Below are 24,886 nucleotides of genomic sequence, written 5' to 3' on the forward strand. Positions count from 1 at the left end.
CGGGAGAGAACACAACCACACCACTAAAATACAAAAATTATAAGAGATTATAAGTATTATACGCCAACAAATTGGGCAACTTGGAAGAAATGAACAAGTTCCTAGAAACAAATTACCAAAACTGAAACAGAAAGAGAAAATTAGAACAGGTCCATAGCCAGCAAAGAAATTGAATCAGTAATCAAAAATCTCCCAAAAAACAAAAGTCCAGAGCCAGATGGCCTGTAAGGGAATTCTACCAGATATTTAAAGAAAAACTAATACTTATACTTCTGAAACTGTTCCAAAAAAATAGAAATGGAAGGAAAACCTCCAAATTCCTTCCAATAGGCCAGCATTACTTTGATTCCCAAATCAAAGACCCCAAGAAAAAGGAGAATTACAAATCAATATCCCTGATGAACATGGATGCAAAAATTCTAAACAAGATACGAGCAAACTGAATTCAACAGTAGATTAAAAGAATTATTCACTATTACCAAGTGGGATTTATTCCTGGGCTGAAGGAGTGGTTCGATATTAGTAAATCAATCATCAGTATACACACCTTCAGGAAGGAAAGCATTAGAACCATATGGTTCTCTCAATTGATGCAGAAAGATCATTTGACAAAATACAGCACCCATTCTTTAAAAAACCCTCAACAAAATAAGTGCAGATGGAACATATCTCGACATCATAAGGGCATATACAAAAGACCCACAACTATTATCATTATCAATGGGGAAAACTTAGAGCCTTTCCTCTATAGTTAAGGACAAGACAAGGATGTAACATAGTACTGGAAGACTTAGCTTTAGCAATAAGGTGGGGGGAAAAAAAGAAAAGAAAGAAAAAAGCAGCAAGGAAAAGTTAAAGTTTCATTATCTGTAGGTGACATGGTATTCTATGCGAAAAACCAAAAGACTCCACTCAAAAGATGCCAGAACTAGTACTTGAATTCAGCAAAGTCACTAGATAAAAAAATCAATGCACAGAAATCTGCTGCATTTACCTACACCAATAATGAAGCAGCAGAAAAAGAAATCAAGGAATGGATCCCATCTGCAATTGCACCAAAACCAGTAAGATATACTAACAAAGAGGTAAAAGAAGTAAAACTACAGAACATCTATGACAGAAATTGGAGAAGACACAAATAAGTGGAAAAGCATCCCAGGCTCATGGATTGAAAAAATAAACATTGTTAAAACATCTATAGTATTCAAAGCAATCTACGCATTTAATGCAATCCCTATCAAAACACCACCAGCATTTTTCACAGAGCTAGAACAATCCTAAAATTTATATGGAACCACAAAAGATCCTGAATAGCTAAAGCAATCCTGAAAAACAGAAAGAAAACTGGAGGCATCATGATTCCAGTTTTCAAGATCTATTACAAAGCTGTAATCATCAAGACAGAAGTGTACTAAAAAAACAAAAAACCAGTATGGTATTGTCAAAAAAAAAAAAAAAAAAGATCAATGGAACAGAAGACAAAACCTAGAAATGGTCCCATAATTCTGTGGTCAACTAATCTTCAACAAAGCAGGAGAGAATATCCAGTGGAAGAAAGTCCCTTTCACAAATGGTGGTGGGAAAACTGGATAGCCATGTGCAGAAGAATGATACAGAAATACTTTCTTATACCATAAACAAAAATAAATTAAAAAATTATTAAAGACCTAAATGTGAAACAGGAAACCAATCAAAAACAGGCAGCAACCTCTTTGACCCCAGCCACAGCAACTTCTTATTACACATGTCTCCAGAGGCAAAGGAAATAAAAGCAAAAATGAACTATTAGGACTTCACCAAGATAAAAAGCTTTTGCCCAGCAAAGCAAACAATCAACAAAACTAAGAGGCAATGTACAGAATAGGACAAGAAATTTGCAAATGAGATGTCTAATAAAGGGCTAGTATCCAAAATCTATAAAGGACTTAAACTCGAAACCCAAAAAACAAATAATCCAGTCAAGAAATGAGAAGACACGAATAGACACTTTTTCTACGAAGACATCAGATGGCTAACAGACACATGAAAAAATGCTGAACATCACTTATTATCAGGGAAATACAGATCAAAATCACAATGAGATACCACCTCACACCTGTCAGAATGGTTAAAATTAATATAAGAAACAACAGGGGTTGGTGAGGATGTGGAGAAAGGGGAATCCTCTTGTATTGTTGGTGGGAATGCAAGCTGGTACAACCATTCTGGAAGACAGTGTGGAGGTCCCTTAAAAAGTTAAAAATAGAACTAACTTATGATCTAGCAACTGTATTCTTAGGTATTTACAGATACAAAAATACAGATTCAAAAGAGGTACATGCACTCTGATGTTTATAGCACTTATCAAAAGCCTAACTATGGAAAGAGTCCAAATGTGCATTGACAGATGAATGGATAAAGAAGTAGTATATTTACAACAGAATATTACTCAGTCATCAAAAGAATTGAAATCTTGCCATGTGCAACGATGTGGATGGAGCTACAGTGTATCATGCTAAGTGAAGTAAGTCAGGCAGAGAAAGACATACACCACATGATCTCATTTATACGTGGAATTTAGGAAAGAAAACATGAACATACGGGAAAAGAGGGAAAAATAAATAAACTATATTTTCTCTCCAATTTTAACAAAGAGCCATTCCAGACTCCTTTTAAAATAAGAAAAACATATACAAGAGCCTGCTAAACTAAACTGAATTAAAATAATTTGAAGAATGAGAATATATTCATAAAAGCAGAGTGTATACAGCATAATTGTAGCTAGAGAAATGCATCAAATATAAATGCAGAAACTGAACTGCATGATTGTGAACTATGATGGATTCCATAATTACAATGCATGATAATAAGGCATATCCAAGCAAATATAATACAATTATTAATATAAATTCTAACTCCATTATGATTAATGAGTAGTTATACCCCAAAATAACGCATACCTGATAGAGTTCTTCCAAGCTGTATTTAACAGAGATATTGTTTTGGATAGCCCGTACAGCTTCTTTTAATTTTTGCCATGTTTCTTCAGTGTAGTTTTCCAGTATCAGAGGTTTAACTAATAAATAAACAAAGATTATGGAGCATATGTCTGGAACACAATGTCAAAATACTACAAAATATAACATCATACATTTAAGACAAATTTATTTTAAACAGGTATGTTGAGACCACTCAGTGGGTAAAAATAATCTCTTCAACAAATGGTACTGGGACAACAGGATACCCACATTCAAAAGAATGAAGACAAACTGCTATCCTATTAAACTAAAAAAAAAAAAATCAAAATAAAAGGCCTAAATATAAATATGAAAGCTTAACCAATAAAGCTTTTGGTAGAAAACACAGGAATAAATCTTCATGACCTTGGATTTGCAATAGATTCATACATGACATCTAAGTAATAAGGAACATTAAATAATTTATTGGAGAGCTCATTAAATTAAAATGTAAAATTTTTGTGCATCAAAGGAAAATCAAGAAACCTAAAACACAACCTTCATGATACAAGAAAATATTTGCTAATCATATAACTGATAAGTATCAAGTACCTAGAATAAAAAACTCTTGCAACTCAACTATAAAAATGATAAACCCAATTATAGGCAAAGGATTTGAACAGACATTTTCAAGAATATATACAAATGGCCAAGTAACTTATGAAAGCAGCTCAACATAATAAGTAGATAAATACAAGTCAAAACCATGACATACCACTTCACACCTACTAAGAAGGATATAGCAAATTTTTGAGAGGATGCAGAGAAACTGGAAACCCTGTACATTTCTGGTGGGAATATAAAAATCTGTGGACGATGTGGTAAAGTTTGGCAGTTCTTCAACTAATTAAACTTAAAATTACCATCTGACCCACAATTCCCTTCTTGGTATATATCCAAAAGAACCAAAAACAGGCATTCATACAAATTGTTATACATAAATGTTCAAAGCACCATGTATGTCCATACAATGGAATTTTATTTAAGTCATAAAAATGAAGCATTCATACATGCCACAACATGAATGAACTTGAAAGAAGCCAGACAGAAAAGGTCACTTGCAGAATGATTCATTCTATGAAATCATTTATATGAAACATCCAAAATATGTAAATCCACAGCGACAGAAAGCAAACTGCTGACTGCCTGGTAGAGGTTAAGAAGGAAGGGAAAAGAGATGAACAGGGAAATGACAATGCTATGAATATGGGGTTTCATTTTAAGGTGGTTAAAATGAAGAGATTAAATGAAAATGATTAAAATTATTTAGTTCAGAATTGGGGGAATGTAGGTGGCTCAGTCAGATAAGCATTTGACTAACTATATTGGCTCAGGTCATGATCTCAGATCAAGGACCAAGTCAAGTTTTGTGCTCAGTATGGAAGCTTGCCCATTTCCCTCTGCCCCTCCCCCCACTGTATCTCTCTCAAATAATAAATAAATAAATACATAAATAAATAAATAAATAAATAAATAATAAAATCTTTAAAAACTATTTCAGGACTAGACTGAGGTGGTAGTTGCCAAATATTGTCATTTACTAAGTGTACAATTGTATACTTTAAAGCAGTTAATGTCTAATTTTATGCTATGTGAATTTCACCTCAGTAAAAATATAAGCACAGAATTAATAAAACAGAGTCTCATCAAAAACTAAGAAACTCTCATGCTTAAATTACTAAAGAAAATAATGTTCCAATTAAATGATAGGATTCTACTTAAGAAATTGTAAAGCCTAATAAAGTGAGTCTACAATAAGAAAAACAGTAACACAAAATTAAACATAAAATGAGCCAGAAAACAACCAAAATTCAACTTTTGGAAGGGAATTTATATATACACATAGTTAAGTGTTATATTACATGTTTACATTACATATGTGTAACATATATAATTATAATTCATAATACATGTATTTATCACATGTGTAAATATTTATATAAATTAGGCCACCTAAAAGGCAAAACATCAAATCAGAAATATAATCTTTAAGAAAAATTGATATTTTTATTTCAAAATTCTTTGGTAGTTTGTTAGGCAAAGAATAGCAACTTCAAAATTGGATTTGTTTTTTTTTTTTTTTTTAGTAGGCTCCACACAGCATGGAGCCCAGTGCAAGGCCTGAACTGAAGACCCTGAAATCAAGACCTGAGCTGAGATCAAGAGCTGCACGCCCATCTGACTGAGCCACCCAGGCACCTCAGGTTTCTTTTTTATATCACATTCACTCCCTTACTCGCAATAAATTTACTATTATACAATTTTTTCCCTGAAAGAATGAGATATTTTCAAAGCCTGAAAAACATTATTAATTATGTCATGAAAAAAGGAATATGAGGTGTTTCTTCAAATCTACAAGTTTATATAAAAAAGTCAGCAAAAAAAATTGAAAGTCATGTATTTGGTTATGATGATCAAGAGAAATATCTCAGTGTTCCATCTCAGTGCACCAGAATATTTTCTAAATTTGTTTTTACTGTTTTAAAATCTGGTATATTTTTTACGTACTTCATATAAGAATATGAAATTAGTCAAAATTATTTAAATTGTTTAAATAACTGTAAGAGATATTTACTATAGCTAAGCTGTAAGTATGAAAATACAAATTAAATAAATTACTAATATTGAATAAAAAATGAAAACAATATGCATAGACCAGGGCATTCCAGTTGCTGAAATTTATCCTATAAATATGAAAAGATACCAAAAAATATTGGATTTTCAAATATTCATTCATTCAAAATGCATGACTGTACCTTGAATTCCAAAAATTAGTTATTTGAAATATTATTTAGTTCCTAAAGATCGCTATTTTACACTTCAACAATCTGTAGCCAAACTTCTGCATAATAAATCCAGCAAGCATTAGGTTCCGGAAAGAACAAAGGAAAAAACCAGGGGGCAAAATGTTAAAAATATTTATTTTTGAAAAGTTCTAGAAAATGCAGCGTGTTAAGTTTTGTAATATTCGAAATTTTACTTAAAACGAAGAGCTTTACTTTGTAAGCAGAAAAGAACTGAATACGAGTTATTTAATAATACGAATTAAAATAGAAAAAGTTAAATTTTCTCCTGATAAAGACAGCAACAAGGTTGGCATATGTTCTTTAAACTCTGTAAACTAAAATTGAGCACTGTGACAAGATACCAAAAATGTTGGTTTTTAAAATTCAAAAATACCCATATAATGATTTCATTTTATAAATTTGACATGAAAAAACTGTTTCAAAAATTCTGTTGAGTTTCTAATTTGTTTATATTAATATTTCCTCAGAATTTTATAAATGCTAAAATGCATCTACTCTGAGTAATGGATCTTATGATGATTTCAATGTTTATATTTTTACTACCTGTGTAAGACCACTTTTCAGTGATATTATAGATCCACTCACTTAGAAGATGGGAGAGAATGTAATCTACAAAGGTGTGGCAGTCGAGAACGGCATTTCACAAAGAGAAAACTTAAAATGTAGTTTAGAGGGAAACAAAGAAGTGAAGCATGGAGTGATTTTCCAAAGGTCAAAAATCACTCCATGTTTATATCATGGCCAGGATTCAGGTCTTCAGAGTGCAAAAGCAATGTTCCTAAATCTTTTAAAAATTAACGATGCCTCAAAAAATATAACTGCATCTCTCCGAATTTTAAATAAAATTGCAGCAATAGGGTATGAAGAGCTAAAACTGAAATCTTAATAAAATGATCATTATGTTACCTTTAAAGTTTTTGATTACTAATTTTTTGACAGAGCCGGTACCAAGCTTGATACTGGCAAAACTAGATAGAGTTTCGGGGGCTTCAGTTGAGTCTTCTGTGTGATGGTCTGCAGCCACAGAGAAAACTATCAAGTTTCTGTTTTTAAGTTGTTCTTGTTCCTGAGAGGCAGTAGCAGATGAAGGTGATGATGAGTCTTCCTCAGCCATTTTCACATTAAGTCCTATAAAATAAAATTTTCTTAAAAATCCAGTTTTTTAAAAGATTTTATTTATTTATTTATTTGACAGAGATAGAGACAGCCAGCGAGAGAGAGAACACAAGCAGGGGGAGTGGGAGAGGAAGAAGCAGGCTCATAGCGGAGGAGCCTGACGTGGGGCTCGATCCCATAACGCCGGGATCACGCCCTGAGCCGAAGGCAGACGCTTAACCGCTGTGCCACCCAGGTGCCCCTTAAAAATCCAATTTTTAAATTGGTTTACTAGATTTAAGAAGTTGGATAAAAGGAGGAAGATAAGGATCAGAAAGAGATAAACAAGGGGCACCTGAGTGGCTCAGTCAGTTAAGTATCTGCCTTTGGCTTAGGTGATAATTCCAAGGTCCTGCTCAGCGAGGAGTCAGCTTTTCCCTCTGTTTGCCCCCCCCCAGGTATAAATAAATGAAATTTTTAAAAAAAGAGAGAGAGAGAAAGAGAAATAAATAAGAAAAACATTTACAATACTCCTGAACCCTTCTGGTATATTTTAATCTTTTTTTCCTTAATAGCACACAGAAGCAGATGAAGACAGACAATCACCAAGCATATATAATCTCTAGAGAAATGGACACTAACTCTTGAAATATTTTGAAAACATGAAAGTAAACTGAATGAAAAAAATGAACAACTATCAAAACAAAAATAGGAAAATAACCCAGAGCATAGGGGAAAAAAACAAAACAAAAGTGAAACAAGAAGTGAGTTTCAGTGATAACTTAGTAGCAAATGAGAAAATTATCTTGAAAAACTTTTTATAATAATGTGAAGAGGGTAGATATGGGAAGGAAACACCAAAGATTAGAGAACAAACAAACAAACAAAAGGGAAGCAGAGAGAAAAGAAAAAGACATAAAAGAGTAACTCAGAGACAGAAAATGGAAGTAGAGAGTGAAAGAAAAAGAACATACAAGACACCTATCATTAGTACTTTTCACAACGTGTTGCAATATGCTAGTATGAGGAAAAAACAGACAAATAGGAAGCACAGAAATAGGTAAAAGAAATATCAATCAGACATAAAGAAATGAAATACAGAAAGTTAGAAAAGGCAGAACATAATGCATTTGTTTCCTGTGTACCTGTCAGGTGTTAGGGTATACAACAGTAAACAAAAGAATCTGTGGACTCTTATGAAACATCCATTATAAAGCTACAGAAAATCTAGGAAGTCTAAAACTGAAGATGCAAAATGAGAAAATAAATCAGTAAAAACTGATGCAGACGCAGAAAGAATTAAGTTTAATTAGAGTGTAAAGGGGGAAAAATAGAGGCAATAAGAGGGAAAGGATATATATAAGAAAAGGAAGGGGAAAACCAGATAAAAAACAAAAGAAAGAGCAAGGCAAATAATATTTACTCACATAATAAGAAAGGCATAAATAAACTATGAAAGAAATGAATATATGGTAAACATGAGAGAGATTTAAGGGAAGAGACAGTAGCAACACTAGACAGAAACAAATATAATGGACAACAGAAACCATACAAGTCATTTTTTAAAAAGTATCCAAGAAGAAATAAACATGTCATCACAAAGAATAATGAAAACACAAAATACCCAGAAAAAGAAAAGAAAGAGAGGCAGAGAAGAAATTAGTGGCAGGAAGGGAGCATTGTGGCAGAGAGGATATAAACAAATTATATTAACTAGGGATAAAAAAATGAAAGATTCAGAAATAGAGATAAAAGAGTCAGAGACACAAGGCAAAATCTCTATCTGTGGAGAACTCTTTCCTTAAAGACAAAACTAGGGAAAGAATTAGTGAAAAGAAAACAAAGAAACAAAAAACTTCAAGAATTGGAGAGGATAAGTTTATGAAAAGATTAAATGACTTTAACGGAAAGAAGCAAGGATCGATAGTACAATTTTGAAGTATTTAAAAAACAACAAACAAACATAAACCCAAGACACAGAAAATGGGAACAGATGAACATAAAAAATGGGTACACAAAAAGTCAGAGATTCAAAATTAGATTAATAGAAAAACAAAGCATAGAAACAAAGGTCAAAAGTAACAAGCCGATAAACAAGAGAGAAATCACAAGAAAAGGTGGAAAAGAAGAAATATATTGAGAAATATCTTAGAAGAGTTCAAGTTACAGCACTAAGCCACAGAATAGACGAACAAATGTTGAGTCAAAGAGAAAGTCAAATTAGATATAATGAAACAGAAACAAAGAAATATTTACAATATATAAAGGAAATATATAAAAACTTAAAAGGCTGACAAAAATAGCATGTTAAGTCGAAAACGAAAAGGAAACCTGAAGTAGGGTCAATAGCGAAAATGTTCACACACACCATCGGTTACGAAATTAACGACAGAAGCCTGTTAACTGCTGACAACTAAAACAGCAACACGGTACTCTTGATATTAAGGCACAATGAAGTAGTAATAATTTACACAGTTTTTTCTTTTTGGGTTACAAAGTACTTACCTCTCTAGAAGATGTAAAAGTACCTCAGAAACGACCGTTGACTACCCCACGGCCTCACGGTCTCGCGAGGCGAGACTTCAACTTACCTCCACCGGAAATGACGGTCCAAAATTCCCATTATGACGAACAGTTGGCAAGCAAAGTTATTCCCTGACTTCAGCAAGGAGGAAAAGGAAAGGAGCTAGGTCCATGTCAATGGAAATATGTTGTACGATTACAAGATCATTAACACTTTGGGGAAAAAAAGGAAAAAAAAAAAAAGAAAAAAGGAGACTGCGTCCATCTTTGAACCCCCAAATGCATGCAGTTATTTAAATGACCTAAACATCGAACTTAAATGTATCAATTCTGCATATCCTTTCCTTAGGGGAAGGAGGGTTAAGCCTCTCCATCTACTATGTTTTTAAGCAATACGTAAAACCTGCCAAAAGTCATCAGTGATGATATACGGGAAAATCACCTCCAAGCAGCTTAATTAAAGTTCTTCATCATTTTATAAAAAGAACAATTATTCTGATTAGCTTTTATGTTTGTGGTGTAAATCCTGGTAATTTTATTATTTAAATTAACCGCTATGTGGACCAAAATAAATAGTATGGTTAAACTGAACAATGTAAATTTTGGTGTAGATGTGAAGATAAAAACAAATTTCACTTCTATTCTTAATCTCATTTTGCTACATGTTATAGTTAATGGGTTGCTAATTCCATTAAATCACTGTAAATATATTTAAAGAAATTGTATATAGTTCATGTCCATTTATGACATCTATCTATCAAAAAATATTTGAATCAGTATATCATACACCTGAAACTAATACTACACTGTCATGTTAATGAACTAGAATTTTAATAACTCAAAAAATATTTGACTACCTCTTTTTCAGATAACAGGGGAAACACTCCTTTGTCCTTTTTTTAACCTTAAAAATTCTACAAATTATTTGCATTCCTTAAGAGTTTGTCTCCTTTTTAGTTGTAGAAATAGTAAAAAAAGGACAATAATAACAGAGTGCCAAGTACTTCATTACAGTTATTTCATTTAATTCTATTACCAATCTTAGGAGATGTACAAACATTAATTATTCCATTCTTCGAAAGGAAAGAAATTCAAGAGAGCTGAGTAGGTTACAATTGTTTAAAGCTAAGGAAAGAGATATTACTATTCTTATGGTACTGCAGGAACCCTTTATTATTTTTCCCCCATAGTGATGAACGGTTGTGACACCAAAGGCATTATCAAAAATGTGAGATTCATAAGGGTCAGAACTTTTGTCTCTTTTATTCCCATCTATAATCCCATCCCTTAGAATCCTACTTAGCACAATAAATATTTCCTAGATGAAGCGAATCATGTTTTCAGCTTTGAGGAAGATGATATAAAATACTGATCCCCATGATTCACAAAGAGTAAAAAAGGGTCAGATTGAAAACCTTTTGACTTTTGCACTAAGTCTACTTCAACTCCGACTACTGAATCTCTAAATCATTGCTATTAATGTCCACTAACAAGGACCCATTGGTCTTCTTTATGCCTTGGATAAACAGAAATGTACTCCAGAAGGAAGAATTTAGCCCGTTAAAATAAAGGTTGCAGTGACTCAATTGAGTATTCTGGGGTCAGTAGTACACCTGTTTCTATTCTTGGACAATTATGTCTATATTTTCAACAATTTACCTTAACAATATATTGCACTAATGAGTTAAATTCGTTTCTCCACTTCAATCCTGGTCAAAGAGTGACTAAAATTTCAGCACTGTCAATACAACCTAAACCCTCTCCTTCCTCAGAATCTAAACAAACAAACAAACAAACAAGACACTACCACCTTCCTCTTCTTTTCTCAATAATTTGTATAAATGTTAAAACTCTCTCTTTCCCAGTGGGGTAGAAGGTCCCAAAGAAGGGTAAAAACAAATACAAAACCTATAAGAAAATCCAAAATATGTATTTTTTTCATCTTCTAAGTTTAACAGATGTTGGTAAGATATGAAATGATTTTGAACATACAAATGGAGTTTATTGTCCTAATGAGCTAAATTAGGGAGAAAGTTGATTTTTTTCCTTCTATATAACCCAACACTCTCCCTAAACCCTACAATTGATTTTTTTAATCCTTTGAGAATCTTACCAGAATTCTTGTATCCAATATATACTGCTACAATTACATAACCTTGATTTGTGACATCAGGAAAATATCTTCCCTCCATGCTCTGTCAGATGAACTGAAACTGAATTATTTGCCAGTCTGGTAATAGGATATTTTGATCCAAGCTTTACTAAAAGTCCCTCACAAACACTCATTCATTAATCTGTCTCCACTCTTGAAGTGTTGAACTGTTGGGCCACAAAAGAATCTGATTTAACAATACTAATACGGTTCTCAGTTTTACTTAGCCAAGTCCTATTTTGGACTATCAGCTTCTTATAGGTTGTTAACGACTCCAGAGTAGGCTGTCTTTGTAGTCTTTATAAATGTTGCTTTGTAAATGGTCATTGGGTATCTCTATCAAGGGTATCTTCAAAATAGTTTTACTTTCTTTCCAATTTGAAGAATTATTTTTAATAGGTATTGAGTTTTTGTTTGTGATGATGAAATAACTTTGGAAATGCACAGTGGTACCTATTGTGAAATATTGTGGATGCACTTAATGCTATGGGATTTTATGTTTAAAAATGGTGATATCAATATCCTTGTCTTGTCGTCCTTCATATTAAGAACAAATTGGCATCCACTCATGCACACAAGTGCTTCTGTAGGAGATGTGGGATCTAGCACCAAATGCCAAGAGACCCAAATGGAGTTTTACCCACCTTGGTGTCAGGTAATATGTACATATCTGCGAATAGACCCTACCCTGTGAACTGCTTCAGCTACAGTTCAGATTAAAACACAGTCTTAGACAATCACCCACAAACAAGAGAACATTTGTAGAAGTCCAGAAAAGAAGTTTCACCACATAATTCAAACAAACAAACAAACAAAATACAAGCTTGGATGCATGGGAGAGGGTAAAGGGAACAGATTGACTATTCATATCCCTTCTCCACCAAGACAACTCAGCTTAGGGACAAGAAAGATCTTACCATCCTGTGGTTTCTCCTGCAGAAAAATGAGACAATGTAAATGAACACTCAGCTTCCCCAACTGTATGGGATGTTGCCAAAGAGGCTCATTTCTCTCTCATCCAGTCAAGAGTATTGATTCATGAGCTGCATAATGAGAGTGGGAAAGGATTGGTAGAGTGACAGAACTCTGAAGGCATTGGAAACGTGAAAATTCTATTAACTACATCATAGACTCCATCAAGAAGACATGTTCAGGGTGATGACTCAGCCACAAATCCCCCAGTGGGACTGATTCATGGGAACCATCAAGGCTCTACATGCCTCCCTCACCCCCAATACATACACACACCACTCTGTGACCAGCTTCTTTTGTGTGCTCATGACAATAGTAATATAATTTTCAGAGAGCAGGTGAGTATATGCAGAAAGCTGGTCTGATTTTACAGACCTTAGAGAGACCACTAAATTGAATTTAGCACAATACTTTTGGGAAAGCCAAAGGAAGGCTGTCAGCCTAAGGCCTGATGAAAGGCAGTATAAAGAAAAGGCATATAACCTTAAGAATTCTAACAGGATATTGGGGGTGGCAAGATGGTAGCAGAGTAGGGAACGTCATTTCATCTGGTCCCTCAAATTTAGCTGTATATCTATCAAACCATTCTGAACACACACGAATTCAACCTGAGATGTAAGAAGATTTATCTGGATCTCTCCAAGCAGAAAAACAACTACTTTTTACAAGATAATCCCTGGGGGAAATTATCGGAAGATAAACGGGGTGGGGGGAGAACCTCCATAATCCAGCCACTGGAAAGTGATATAACACTGGAGAAAAAATCAAAACCCTTGGAAATCTGTGCCAGTGAAAGACACCCCTTTCTGAAAAGGGCACAGGGTGTGAATAGGGCAGAATTCTAGGTGGATCATTGTGGTCTCAGAATCACAGGAAACACAGAAAGAATGGGGAGCCTAAAAAATGGAGTGTCCAAGCCGTGGAGCAAGGAGACTGGTTATGGTCAGTGAGCCCAGAGGGGACTGTCAGCTCTGACCACCATAAACCATGAACTGGCCAGTAGGGAAACAACTCTCTGCCTGGGCACCCTGAAAAAGACTAGAAGGTGCGGGCTGTTTAATATCCCAGGGAAGATATAAATGGCTTTCATAGATGACAGGGCAAGAGCTCTCATGGCGATGTGGCCCACAACACTGGGGTGGCATCCAGCTGTGAACTGAAATCTAAGGAAGACGGTGCATGTGTGAGCCCATGGCCACTTGCAATTGCAAAGTCAGAAAGCACAGAGTTGCTCATGGGTCCCCATAACTCCATTGGGAGAGATGCAGTGGGATGGAACCATGTGATTCAGCAGTTTGGCACACAAATATGCCACACCCATTACTGGGCAACAGCTCTCAGGGCAGTGTGACCCCTGAAAGTGGCCCCCAGTGTGACCTAGGAGATGCAAAGAGAGTGAACACTAGAGCCCACAGCTGGTAGCAATTGCAAAGTCACAAAGCACAGAGATGCTTGCAGGTCCCCGGAATGCCCCTGGAGGAGCAGTGTCAGGGATGAATAGTGCAAGTCTGTGGAGTATCAACACCTAGTTTTATATATTTATGCCCAAGGTTAGCCCATTTTTTATTCTTTTCAATTTTATCTTTATATATGTATATATATATACGTGTGTGTGTGTGTGTGTGTGTGTGTGTGTGTCTATCTTTACAATTCTGGGATATAGTACCTTCTAACACATAGACCAAAACTCAATCAGGAACAGGCAGATCACCCTGCTTTGTCCATCCTGAAAATTACAATCTCTCCCACCTCCACCTTTTTTAAAAATTGTTTTGGATCATCTTGACTTTGGCTGTATATCTGTTGGACTTCCAACCACTTCAGATTCTTTTTAGGGTGCATTTTATGGGGTCAAGGTTGATATTTTGGACTCTGTTCATTTCCTCAACCATACCTTGACAGAATGACCAGGAAGAGGAACTCTAAACAAAAAAAGAACCTCAAACAATGTCCTCAGCCACAAAAGAGACGGATACGTATATAAGCAAGATGTTGAGACAGAATTCAGGATAGCATTCATAAAGTTAATAGCTAGGATTGGAAAGAGCATTAGTAACAATATAGAATCTCTAAGGGCAGAAATGAGATCTAATACGACCAAACTTAAAAATCCTATGAATGAGATGGGGAGTTAAGATGGTGGAGGAGTAGGGGACCCCTTTTTCACCTGGTCCCCTGAGTTGAGTTGAATATGTACCAGACCAGCCTGAACATTCACAGAATCAGCATAAGATGCAGAAAAATACATCTGGATCTCTACGAATGAACATCTCCAGCACTGAGTATTGAGGTACAAAGTGGAAGCCATGAAACCGCAAACAGATAATGGTAGAAGGGGGAGGGAGCCTCTGACTTCGGGCATCCAGAAGTGGTAGCCACCTGCACTGGGGAGCAAGAGGACTCGCAGACCGGCAATTGTGAGAGAGCAGACTGAGACTGTGGGCCAGGGGACATGCACTACCAGACTGAAACAGAGCTCCGGTGTGCTCAGTGGAAACAGACTGAGACCAGGAGCTTCAGGAGCACACGGGGACGGCTGGCAGCTAGCGGCTGGTGGTGTTAGGAACACAAAAGAGAGAGACACACCTGCCCTGGAAGTGAGGGTTGGGACAACAGGTGTGGGGCGCACATCCGAGAACGCTGCAGGGTTGAGCAGCACCAACAGAAACAGAGTTAAAGTGGCCAGAACATCAGTGGAAAATGGTCCGCGATCCCTCTGTTCTGAGACTGAGGCTGGGATTCAGCCACTGTGGTCTGACTCTCAGAAGAGGCAAAGCAAACCACCAGGGAAAGCCACCAGAGAACAAAAGCCTGGAAAGACAGGTTCACAGTGTACCCATCCCCATCACCCCTCGCAGGGGACACAGAGACTCTACCCAAAAAGGGTAGCTTGAGTATCGCCATGGCAGGCCTCTACCACAGAAGGCAGGCTGAAACATCAAGAAGACCTCATCCCTAAGATCCCTATAAAACAAGGGCGCATGGCCTGGTACTGGTCAATAACTTAGGCTCTGGACAACCCCGCAACCTCTCCTCATCAGAATGATGAGAAGGAGAAATCCGTCCCCCCAGCAAAGAAAACACAATGAGTCTGTGGCCTCTGCCACAGAACTCATGGATATGGATATAACCAACTTATCAGAAATAGAATTCAGAGTAACAATGGACAAGATGATGTGTAGACTTGAAAAAAGTATTAACGAAAATGTTAATGAGAACATAGAATCTCTAAGGGCAGAAATGGGAGTGAATCTGGCAGAAATTAAAATTCTATGACCCAAATGCACTCAAAACTACAGACTCTGATGGCCAGGGTAAATGAGGCAGAAGAACGTATTGGAAAATTGGAGGATGGGTTAGTAGAAGAGAAAACTAAAATAGAATCTGGACTTAAAAAAATCCGGCTCATGAATGTAGGTTACGGGATATTACTGACTCAATGAAACGATCCAATGTCAGAATCATCGGCATCCCCGAGGGGGTGAAGAGAAAGAGAGGTCTAGAAGAGATATTTGAACAAATTGTAGCTGACAACTTCCCTATCTAGCAAGGGAAACAAACATTCCTGTCCAAGAGGCAGAAAGGACCCCTCCCAAGCTCAACCACGACAAACCTACGCCACATCACGTCATAGTGCATTTTGCAAATATTAGATCCAAGGATACAGTATTAAAAGCGGCCAGGGCAAAGAAATTTCTCATGTACCAAGGCAAAGTTATCAGAATTACGTCAGAACTGTCTACGCAGACCTGGAATGAGAGAAAGGGTGGGGGGGGCGTTTTTAAAGCTCTTTCAGAGAAAAACATGCAGCCAAGGATCCTTTATCCAGCAAGGCTGTCATTCAGAATTGATGGAGTAATAAAGACCTTCCAGAATCGCCAGTCATTGACCAATTTCGTAACCACGAAACCAGCCCTATAGGAGATATTAACGGGAGTTCTATAAAGGTAAAAAGGCCCCAAGAGTGATACAGAACAGAAAGTCACAATCATTAGAAACAAAGACTTTACTGGTATCATTAAAATCATCTCTCTCAATAATCACTCTCAATGTAAATGGCCTAAATGCTCCCATAATGCCACAGGGTTGAAGATTGGATAAAAAGACATGACCCATCAATTTGCTCTCCACAAGAGACTCATATTGAACCCAAAGATGCAGTCGGGCTGAAAGTAAAGGGATAGAATACCATCTTTCAGGCCTATGGACCTCAAAAGAAAGCTGGGGTAGCAATTCTCATAGCAGACAGATTGGATTTGAAATAAAGACTATAGAGACATCGAAGGGCACTATATTTTTCTTGAAAGATGTCTCCAACAAGTGGATATAACAATTATAAATATATATGCCCCCAACAGGGGAGCAGCAAGATACACAAGCCAACTCTTAACCAGAATAAAGAGACATATAGATAAAAATATGTTAACAGTAGGGGACCTCAACACTCCACTATCAGAAATAGACAGAACACCCATGCAGAAAATCAACAAAGAAACAAGACCTTTGAATGCCATACTCAATGAGTTGGACCTCATAGATATATATAGAACACTACACCCCAGAACCAAAGAATACTCATTCTATTCTAAAGCCCATGGAACATTCTTAAGAATAGACCATGTTCTGGGTCACAAACCAGGTCTCAACCAATACCAAAAGACTGAAATTATTCCCTGCATATTCTCAGACCACAATGATTTGAAATTGGAACTCAACCGCAAGAAAAAATTTGGAAGAAACTCAAACACTTGGAGCTAAGAAAATCCTGCTCAGGAATGATTTGATAAATCAGGATTTCAAAAATCAATTTAAACAATTTATGGAGACCTACAAGAATGAAACATAACGGTCCAAACCTTTGGGATACTGGAAAGGCAGTCCTAAGGAGGAAATACATGGCTATCCAAGCAACACTCGAAAGAATAGAAAAATCTAAAATGCAGTTTTTATATTATCACCTCAAGAATCTGGAACAGCAACAGAGGGACAGACCTAATCCACTCACCAAAGAAGCAGTTGACCAAGCTTAGAGCAGAAATCAATGAATTAGAAACCAGTAGTACTGTAGACCAGATGAACAGGACTAGAAGCCGGTCCTTTGAGAGAATCAATAAAATTGACAGACCACTGGTAAGACGTATCCAAAAGAACAGAGAAAGGACACAAATTAATAAAATTATGAATGAAAAAGGAGGGGTCACAACCAACACCAATGAAATTGGAAGGATTATTAGAAACTTTTTTCAACAGCTTTATGCCACTAAATTAAGCAATCTGGAAGAGATGGAGGCCTTCCTGGAAACCCATAAACTACCAAGACTGAAACAGGAAGAAATTGATTTTTTAAACTGACCAATTAATTATGAAGAGATTGAGTCAGTGTTAAACAATCTTCAAAAATAAAACTCCAGGCCCAGATGGTTTTCCTGGGGAATACTACCAAACATTCAAAGAAGAAATAATACCTATTCTCCTAAAGCTATTTCAAAAAATAGAAACAAAAGGAAGGAAAGCTACCAAACTCATTCTATGAGACCAATATTACCTTGATCCCCAAACCAGGCAAAGACCCCCCTCAAAAAGGAGAATTACAGACCCATTTCCCTAATGAATACGGACACCAAAATCTTCCACAAGATCCTGGCTAATAGAATCCAACAGTACATTAAAAGGATTATCCATCATGACCAAGTGGAATTCATCCCTGAGATGCAAGCGTGGTTCAACATTCGCCAATCAATTGGTGTCTTAAATTTTATCCATAAAAAAAAATTCATAAATCATATGATTCCCTCAATAGATGCAGAAAAAGCATTTGACAAAATGGAGCATTCTTTCCCGATGAAAACCCTTCAGAGTGTAGGAATAGAGGGTACATTTCTCAATCTCATAAAAGCCATCTATGAAAAGCCTACTGCAAATATTATTCTCAATTGGGAAAAGCTGGAAGCCTTTCCCTTAAGATCAGGAACTCGACAAGGATGCCCACTCTCGCCACTATTATTCAACATAGTTCTAGAAGTCCTTGCAACAGCAATCAGACGACAAAAAGGGATCAAAGGTATTCAAATCGGCAAAGAAGAAGTCAAAATGTCTCTCTTCGCAGATGACATGATACTCTACATGGAAAACCCAAAAGAATCCACGCCCAAACTATTAGAAGTTATAGAGCAATTCAGTAATGTGGCGGGATACAAAATCAATGCTCAGATATCAGTTGCATTTCTATACACGAATAACGAGACCGAAGAAAGAGAAAATAGGGAATCCATCCCATTTACAATAGCACCAAAAACCATACGTTACCTTGGAATTAACTTAACCAGAGATGTAAAGGACCAATATTCTAGAAACTATAAATCACTCTTGAAATTCATTGAGGAAGACAAAAAGGTGGAAAGATATTCCATGCTCATGGATCGGAAGAATTAACATAGTTAAAATGTCCATGCTACCCAGAGCAATCTACACTTTCAATGCTATCCCGATCAAAATACTGAGGACATTTTTCAAAGAACTGGAACAAATAGTCCTTAAAATGTATGGAACCAGAAAAGACCCCGAATCTCCAAGGAACTGTTGAAAAGGAAAAACAAAGCTGGGGGCATCACAATGCCGGATTTTGAGCCCTACTACAAAGCTGTGATCACAAAGACAGCATGGTACTGGCACAAAAACAGACACATAGACCAATGGAACAGAATAGAGAGCCCAGAAATGGACCCTCAGCTCTTTGGGCAACTAATCTTTGATAAAGCAGGAAAAAACATCCGCTGGGAAAAAGACAGTCTCTTCAATAAATGGTGCTAGGAAAATTGGACAGCTACATGCAAAAGAATGAAACTTGACCACTCTCTCACACCATACACAAAAATAAACTCCAAATGGATGAAAGACCTTGATGTGAGACAGGAATCCATCAAAATTCTAGAGGAGAACAAAGGCAGCAACCTCTATGACATCGGCCAAAGCAACCTTTTTCATGACACATCCCCAAAGGCAAGAGAAACAAAAGATAAAATGAACTTATGGGACTTCATCAAGATTAAAAGCTTCTGCACAGGGGGATAGGTAAGATGGCGGAGGAGTAGGGGACCCCTTTTCCAGCCGGTCCTGAGTCGAGCTGGATAGGTACCAGATCAGCCTAAACAACCACGGAATCAGCCTGAGACACAGGAAGATACATCTGGATCTCTACAAACGAACATCTCCAGTGCTGAGTATTGAGGTACGAAGCGGGGAGCCATGAAACCGCCCACAGATATCGGAAGATAAATGGAAGGGGGAGGGAGCCGCCTCATTCAGGTGCCCGGAAGTGGTAGCCACCTGCACCGGGAAGCTGGTGGACTCGTGGTCGCACCCGTGAAACAGCAGACTGAGACCCTGAACTGGGTGCGCGTGCCACCAGGCTTCTCACGGAACTCCAGAATCCCAGTGTGCTCACCAGAAATAGACTGAGCCCCAGAGATCCGGGAGCGTGTAGGGGCAGCTGGTGGCTGGCAGCTGGCGGCATTAGAAACACAAAGGACAGAGATGCGCGGGTCCAGGAAGTGAGGGCAGGGATGCTGGGTATGGGGCACACATCCCGGGACTCTGTAGGGTTGAGCAGCACCAACATAAACGGAGTTAAAGTGGCCAGAACATCAGTGGGGAACGGGCTGCAATCCTTCTGTTCTGAGACAGAGGCTGGGATTTGGCTGCTGCTGCTCTGACTCTCAGAAGAGGCATAACAGACCACCAGGGAAAGTCACCAGAGAACAAAAGCCTGGAAATACCTGCTCACAGCTAGCCCATCCCCATCCCCCCTCGCAGGGGACAAGGAGACTCTACCCAAACAGGGTTGCCTGAGTATCGGCGCGGCAGGCCCCACCCCCAGAACACAGAAGGCAGGCTGAAAAAATCAAGAAGCCCACAACCAGGGGCCCCTGGGTGGTGCAGTCATTGAGTGCCTGTCTTCGACTTAGGGCGTGATCCCAGCGTTCCGGAAAGGAGTCCCTCATCGGGCTGCTCCGCTGGGGGCCTGCTTCTTCCTCTCCCACTCCCCTGCTTCTGTTCCCGTTCTTGCTGACTGTCTGTCTCTCTCTCTCAGGTAAATAAATAAATAACGTCTTTAAAGAAGAAGCCCACATCCCTAAGATCCCTATAAAACAAGGGGCACGGCCTGGGACCCAGTCAATAATTTGGGATATGGACACCCCGCAACCTCTCCTCATCAAAATGACAAGAAGGAGAAGCCCCCTCCACCCAGCAAAGAAAAGACGGTGAGTCTGTGGCCTCTGCCACAGAAATAATGGATATGGATGTAACCAAATTATCAGAAATGGAATTCAGAGTAACGATGGTCAAAATGATGAGTAGAATTGAAACAAGTATTAACAAAAAGGTTACTGAGAATATAGAATCCCTAAGGACAGAAATGAGAGCAAATCTGACAGAAATTAAAAATTCTATGAGCCAAATGGAGGAAAAACTAGAGGCTTTGACGGCCAGGGTCACCAAAGCAGAGGAAGGTGTTAGTGATTTGGAGGATGGGTTAATAGAGGAAAAAACGAAAATAGAAGCTGGTCTTAAAAAAATCCACGCCCACGAAAGTAGGTCACTAAAGATTACTGACTCAATGAAATGATCCAATGTTAGAATCATCAGCATCCCCAAGGGGGTAGAGAAAAACAGAGGTCTAGAAGAGATATTTGAATAAATCGTAGCTGAAAACTTCCCTAATATAGTGAAGGAAACAAACATTCGTGTCCAAGAGGCAGAGAGGACCCCTCCAAAGCTCAACCACAACAAACCTATGCCACGTAACGTCACAGTGCAATTTGCAAATATTAGATCCAAGGATACAGTATTAAAAGCGGCCAGGGCAAAGAAATTTCTCATGTACCAAGGCAAAGTTATCAGAATTACGTCAGACCTGTCTACACAGACCTGGAATGAGAAAAAGGGTTGGGGGAGCATTTTTAATGCTCTTTCAGAGAAAAACATGCAGCCAAGGATCCTTTATCCAGCAAGGCCGTCATTCAGAATTGATGGAGAAATAAAGACATTTCAGAATCACCAGTCACTAACCAATTTTGTAACCACGAAACCAGCCCTACAGGAGATATTACAGAGGTTCTATAAAAGTAAAAAGGCCCCAAGAGTGATACAGAACAGAAAGCCACAGCCAATACAAACAAAGCCTTTACTGGTAACATGGCATCATAAAAATCATATCTCTCAGTACTCAGTCTTAATGTTAATGGCTTAAATTCTCCCATAAACGCCACAGGGTTGCAGATTGGATAAAAAGAAATGAGCCATCCATTTGCTGTCTGCAAGAGACTCATTTCGAACCCAAAGATGCATTCAGACTGAGAGTAAGGGGATGGAGTACCATCTTTCACGCAAATGGACCTCAAAAGAAAGCTGGGGTAGCAATTCTCATATCAGATAAATTGGATTTTAAACTACAGACTATAGTTAGAGACGCAGAAGGGCATTATTATTATTCTTAAAGGAAGTATTCAACAAGTGGATATGACAATTATAAATATATATGCCCCCAACAGGGGAAGAGCAAGATACACAAGCCAACTCTTAACCAGAAAAGAGACATATATATAAAAATACATTAATAGTAGGGGACCTCAACACTCGACTATCAGAAATAGAACACCCTGGCAAAAACTAAGCAAAATCAAAGGCTTTGAATGCCATACTCGACGAGTTGGACCTCATAGATATATATAGAACACTACACCCCAGAACCAAAGAATACTCATTCTATTCTAATGCCCATGGAACATTCTCAAGAATAGACCATGTTCTGGGACACAAAACAGGTCTCAACCAATACCAAAATATTGAAATTATCCCCTGCATATTCTCAGACCACAATGCTCTGAAATTGGAACTCAACCACAAGGAAAAATTTGGAAGAAACTCAAACACTTGGAGACTAAGAACCATCCTGCTCAGGAATGACTCGATAAGCCAGGAAATCGAAAATCAAATTAAACAATTTATGGAGACCAATGAAAATGAAAATACAACAGTCCAAAACCTATGGGATACTGCAAAGGCAGTCCTAAGGGGGAAATACATAGCCATCCGAGCCTCACTCAAAAGAATAGAAAAATCTAAAATGCAGTTTTTATATTCTCACCTCAAGAAGCTGGAACAGCCACAGAGGGACAGGCCTAATCCATGCACGAGGAAGCAGTTGACCAAAATTAGAGCTGAAATCAATCAAGCAGAAACCAGAAGTACAGTAGAGCAGATCAACAGGACTAGAAGCTGGTTCTTTGACAGAATCAATAAAATTGACAGACCACTGGCAACACTTATCCAAAAGAAAAGAGAAAGGACCCAGATTATTAAAATTATGAATGAAAAAGGAGAGGTCACGACGAACACCATTGAAATTGGAGGATTATTAGAAATTTTTATCAACAGCTATATGCCAATAAGTAAGCAATCTGGAAGAGATGGAATCCTTCCTGTAAACCTATAAACTACCAAGATTGAAACAGGAAGAAATTGATTTCATGAAGAAATTGAGTCAGTGATAAACAACCTTCCAAAAAACAAAACTCCAGGGCCCGACGGTTTTCCTGGGGAATTCTACCAAACATTCAAAGAACAAATAATACCTATTCTCCTAAAGCTATTTCAAAAAATAGAAACAGAAGGAAATCTACCAAACTCATCTATGAGGCCAATATTACCTTGATCCCCAAACCAGGCAAAGACCCCATCAAAAAGGAGAATTACAGACCGATTTCCCTAATGAACATGGACGCCAAAATCCTCAACAAGATCTTGGCTATAGAATCCAACAGTACATTAAAAGGATTATCCATCATGACCAAGTGGGATTCATACCTTGGATGCAAATGAGGTTCAACATTCCCTAATCAATCAGCGTGATACATCATATCAACAAGAAAAGACTCAGGAACCATATGATCCTCTCAATCGATGCTGAAAAAGCATTTGACAAAATACAGCATCCTCCCCTGATTAAAACCCTTCAGAGTGTAGGAATAAAGGTACATTTCTCAATCTCATAACAGCCATCTATGAAAAGCCTACTGCAAATATTATTCTCAATGAGGAAAAGCTGGAAGCCTTTCCCTTAAGATCAGGAACTCGACAGGGATGCCCACGCTCGCCACTATTATTCAACATAGTACTAGAAGTCCTTGCAACAGCAATCAGACGACAAAAAGGGATCATAGGTATTCAAATCGGCAAAGAAGAAGTCAAAATGTCTCTCTTCGCAGATGACATGATACTCTATATGGAAAACCCAAAAGAATCCACGCCCAAACTATTAGAAGTTATGGAGCAAATCAGTAATGTGGCGGGATACAAAATCAATGCTTAGAAATCAGTTGCATTTCTGTACACGAATAACGAGACCGAAGAAAGAGAAATTAGGGAATCCATCCCATTTACAATAGCACCAAAAACCATACGTTACCTTGGAATTAACTTAACCTGAGACATAAAGGACCTATATTCTAGAAACTATAAATCACTCTTGAAATACATTGAGGAAGACATAAAAAGATGGAAAGATATTCCATGCTCATGGATCGGAAGAATTAACATAGTTAAAATGTCCATGCTACCCAGAGCAATCTACACTTTCAATGCTATCCTGATCAAAATACCAAGGACATTTTTCAAACAACTGGAACAAATAGTCCTTAAATTTGTATGGAAACAGAAAAGGCCCCGAATCTCCAAGGAACTCTTGAAAAGTTAAAACAAAGCTGGGGGCATCACAATGCCGGATTTTGATCTGTAATACAAAACTGTGATCACAAAGACAGCATGGTACTGGCACAAAAACAGACACATAGACCAATGGAACAGAATAGAGACTATGTAGAGCGCAGGAGTTGGGGCTGAGTTTGATGACCTACTGGGTGCCAGAACTGAGAGAGCAGACTCTTTCCCTGGCTCAGAGCTGCTCAGAAGGTCAGGGGCAGCTCTGCTCAAGCCAAAGCCCTACTTGCACAAGTACTGTGGTTTTATCTTCTAAACATCTTGCAAATTTCTGCCACCACCACCATCTGGACCAAGCCACCTTCCTTTCTTTCTAGACTGCTGCAAATGTCTTTAAACAGATTTCCTTGAATTCTCCCTAATCCTTTGTAATCAGTTATTCAAACCACAGCTAGAGTGTCAGTTAAAATAAGCAAACAAACACTTGTGATAATACCAATGATAAACTGTAAACCCTTTAGTAGAAAAATCAAAAAAAAAAAAAGAAAGAAAGGAAAGAAAAAGAAGAGAAGAAAGAGGAGAGGGGAGGGGAGGGGAGGGAAGGGAAGGGAAAGAGGAAGAGG

At 37.7% G+C, this 24,886-nt stretch overlaps 1 protein-coding gene across 3 annotated transcripts in view; it reads right to left on the minus strand.

Moving 5' to 3' along the window:
* Positions 1-6,932, minus strand: part of LOC123787927 (cullin-4B-like) — a 95,177-nt gene extending 88,245 nt beyond the window's left edge. For 2 of the 3 annotated variants that reach the window (XM_087859344.1, XM_087859343.1), the window contains exons 1-2: positions 6,710-6,932; positions 2,940-3,055 (exon numbers count right to left, since the gene is read on the minus strand). In XM_087859344.1, coding sequence (XP_087715470.1) covers positions 2,940-3,055; positions 6,710-6,917 — 324 coding nt within the window. In that variant the 5' untranslated portion in view covers positions 6,918-6,932. The remainder of the gene's footprint in view (positions 1-2,939; positions 3,056-6,709) is intronic. The other variant, XM_087859342.1, reaches the window with a different exon arrangement.
* Positions 6,933-24,886: the final 17,954 nt, after the last annotated feature.

The sequence above is a fragment of the Ursus americanus genome, chromosome 37 (assembly GCF_024610735.1).
Source record: "Ursus americanus isolate L20-20 chromosome 37, mUrsAme1.1.p, whole genome shotgun sequence".
NCBI lineage: Eukaryota > Metazoa > Chordata > Mammalia > Carnivora > Ursidae > Ursus > Ursus americanus.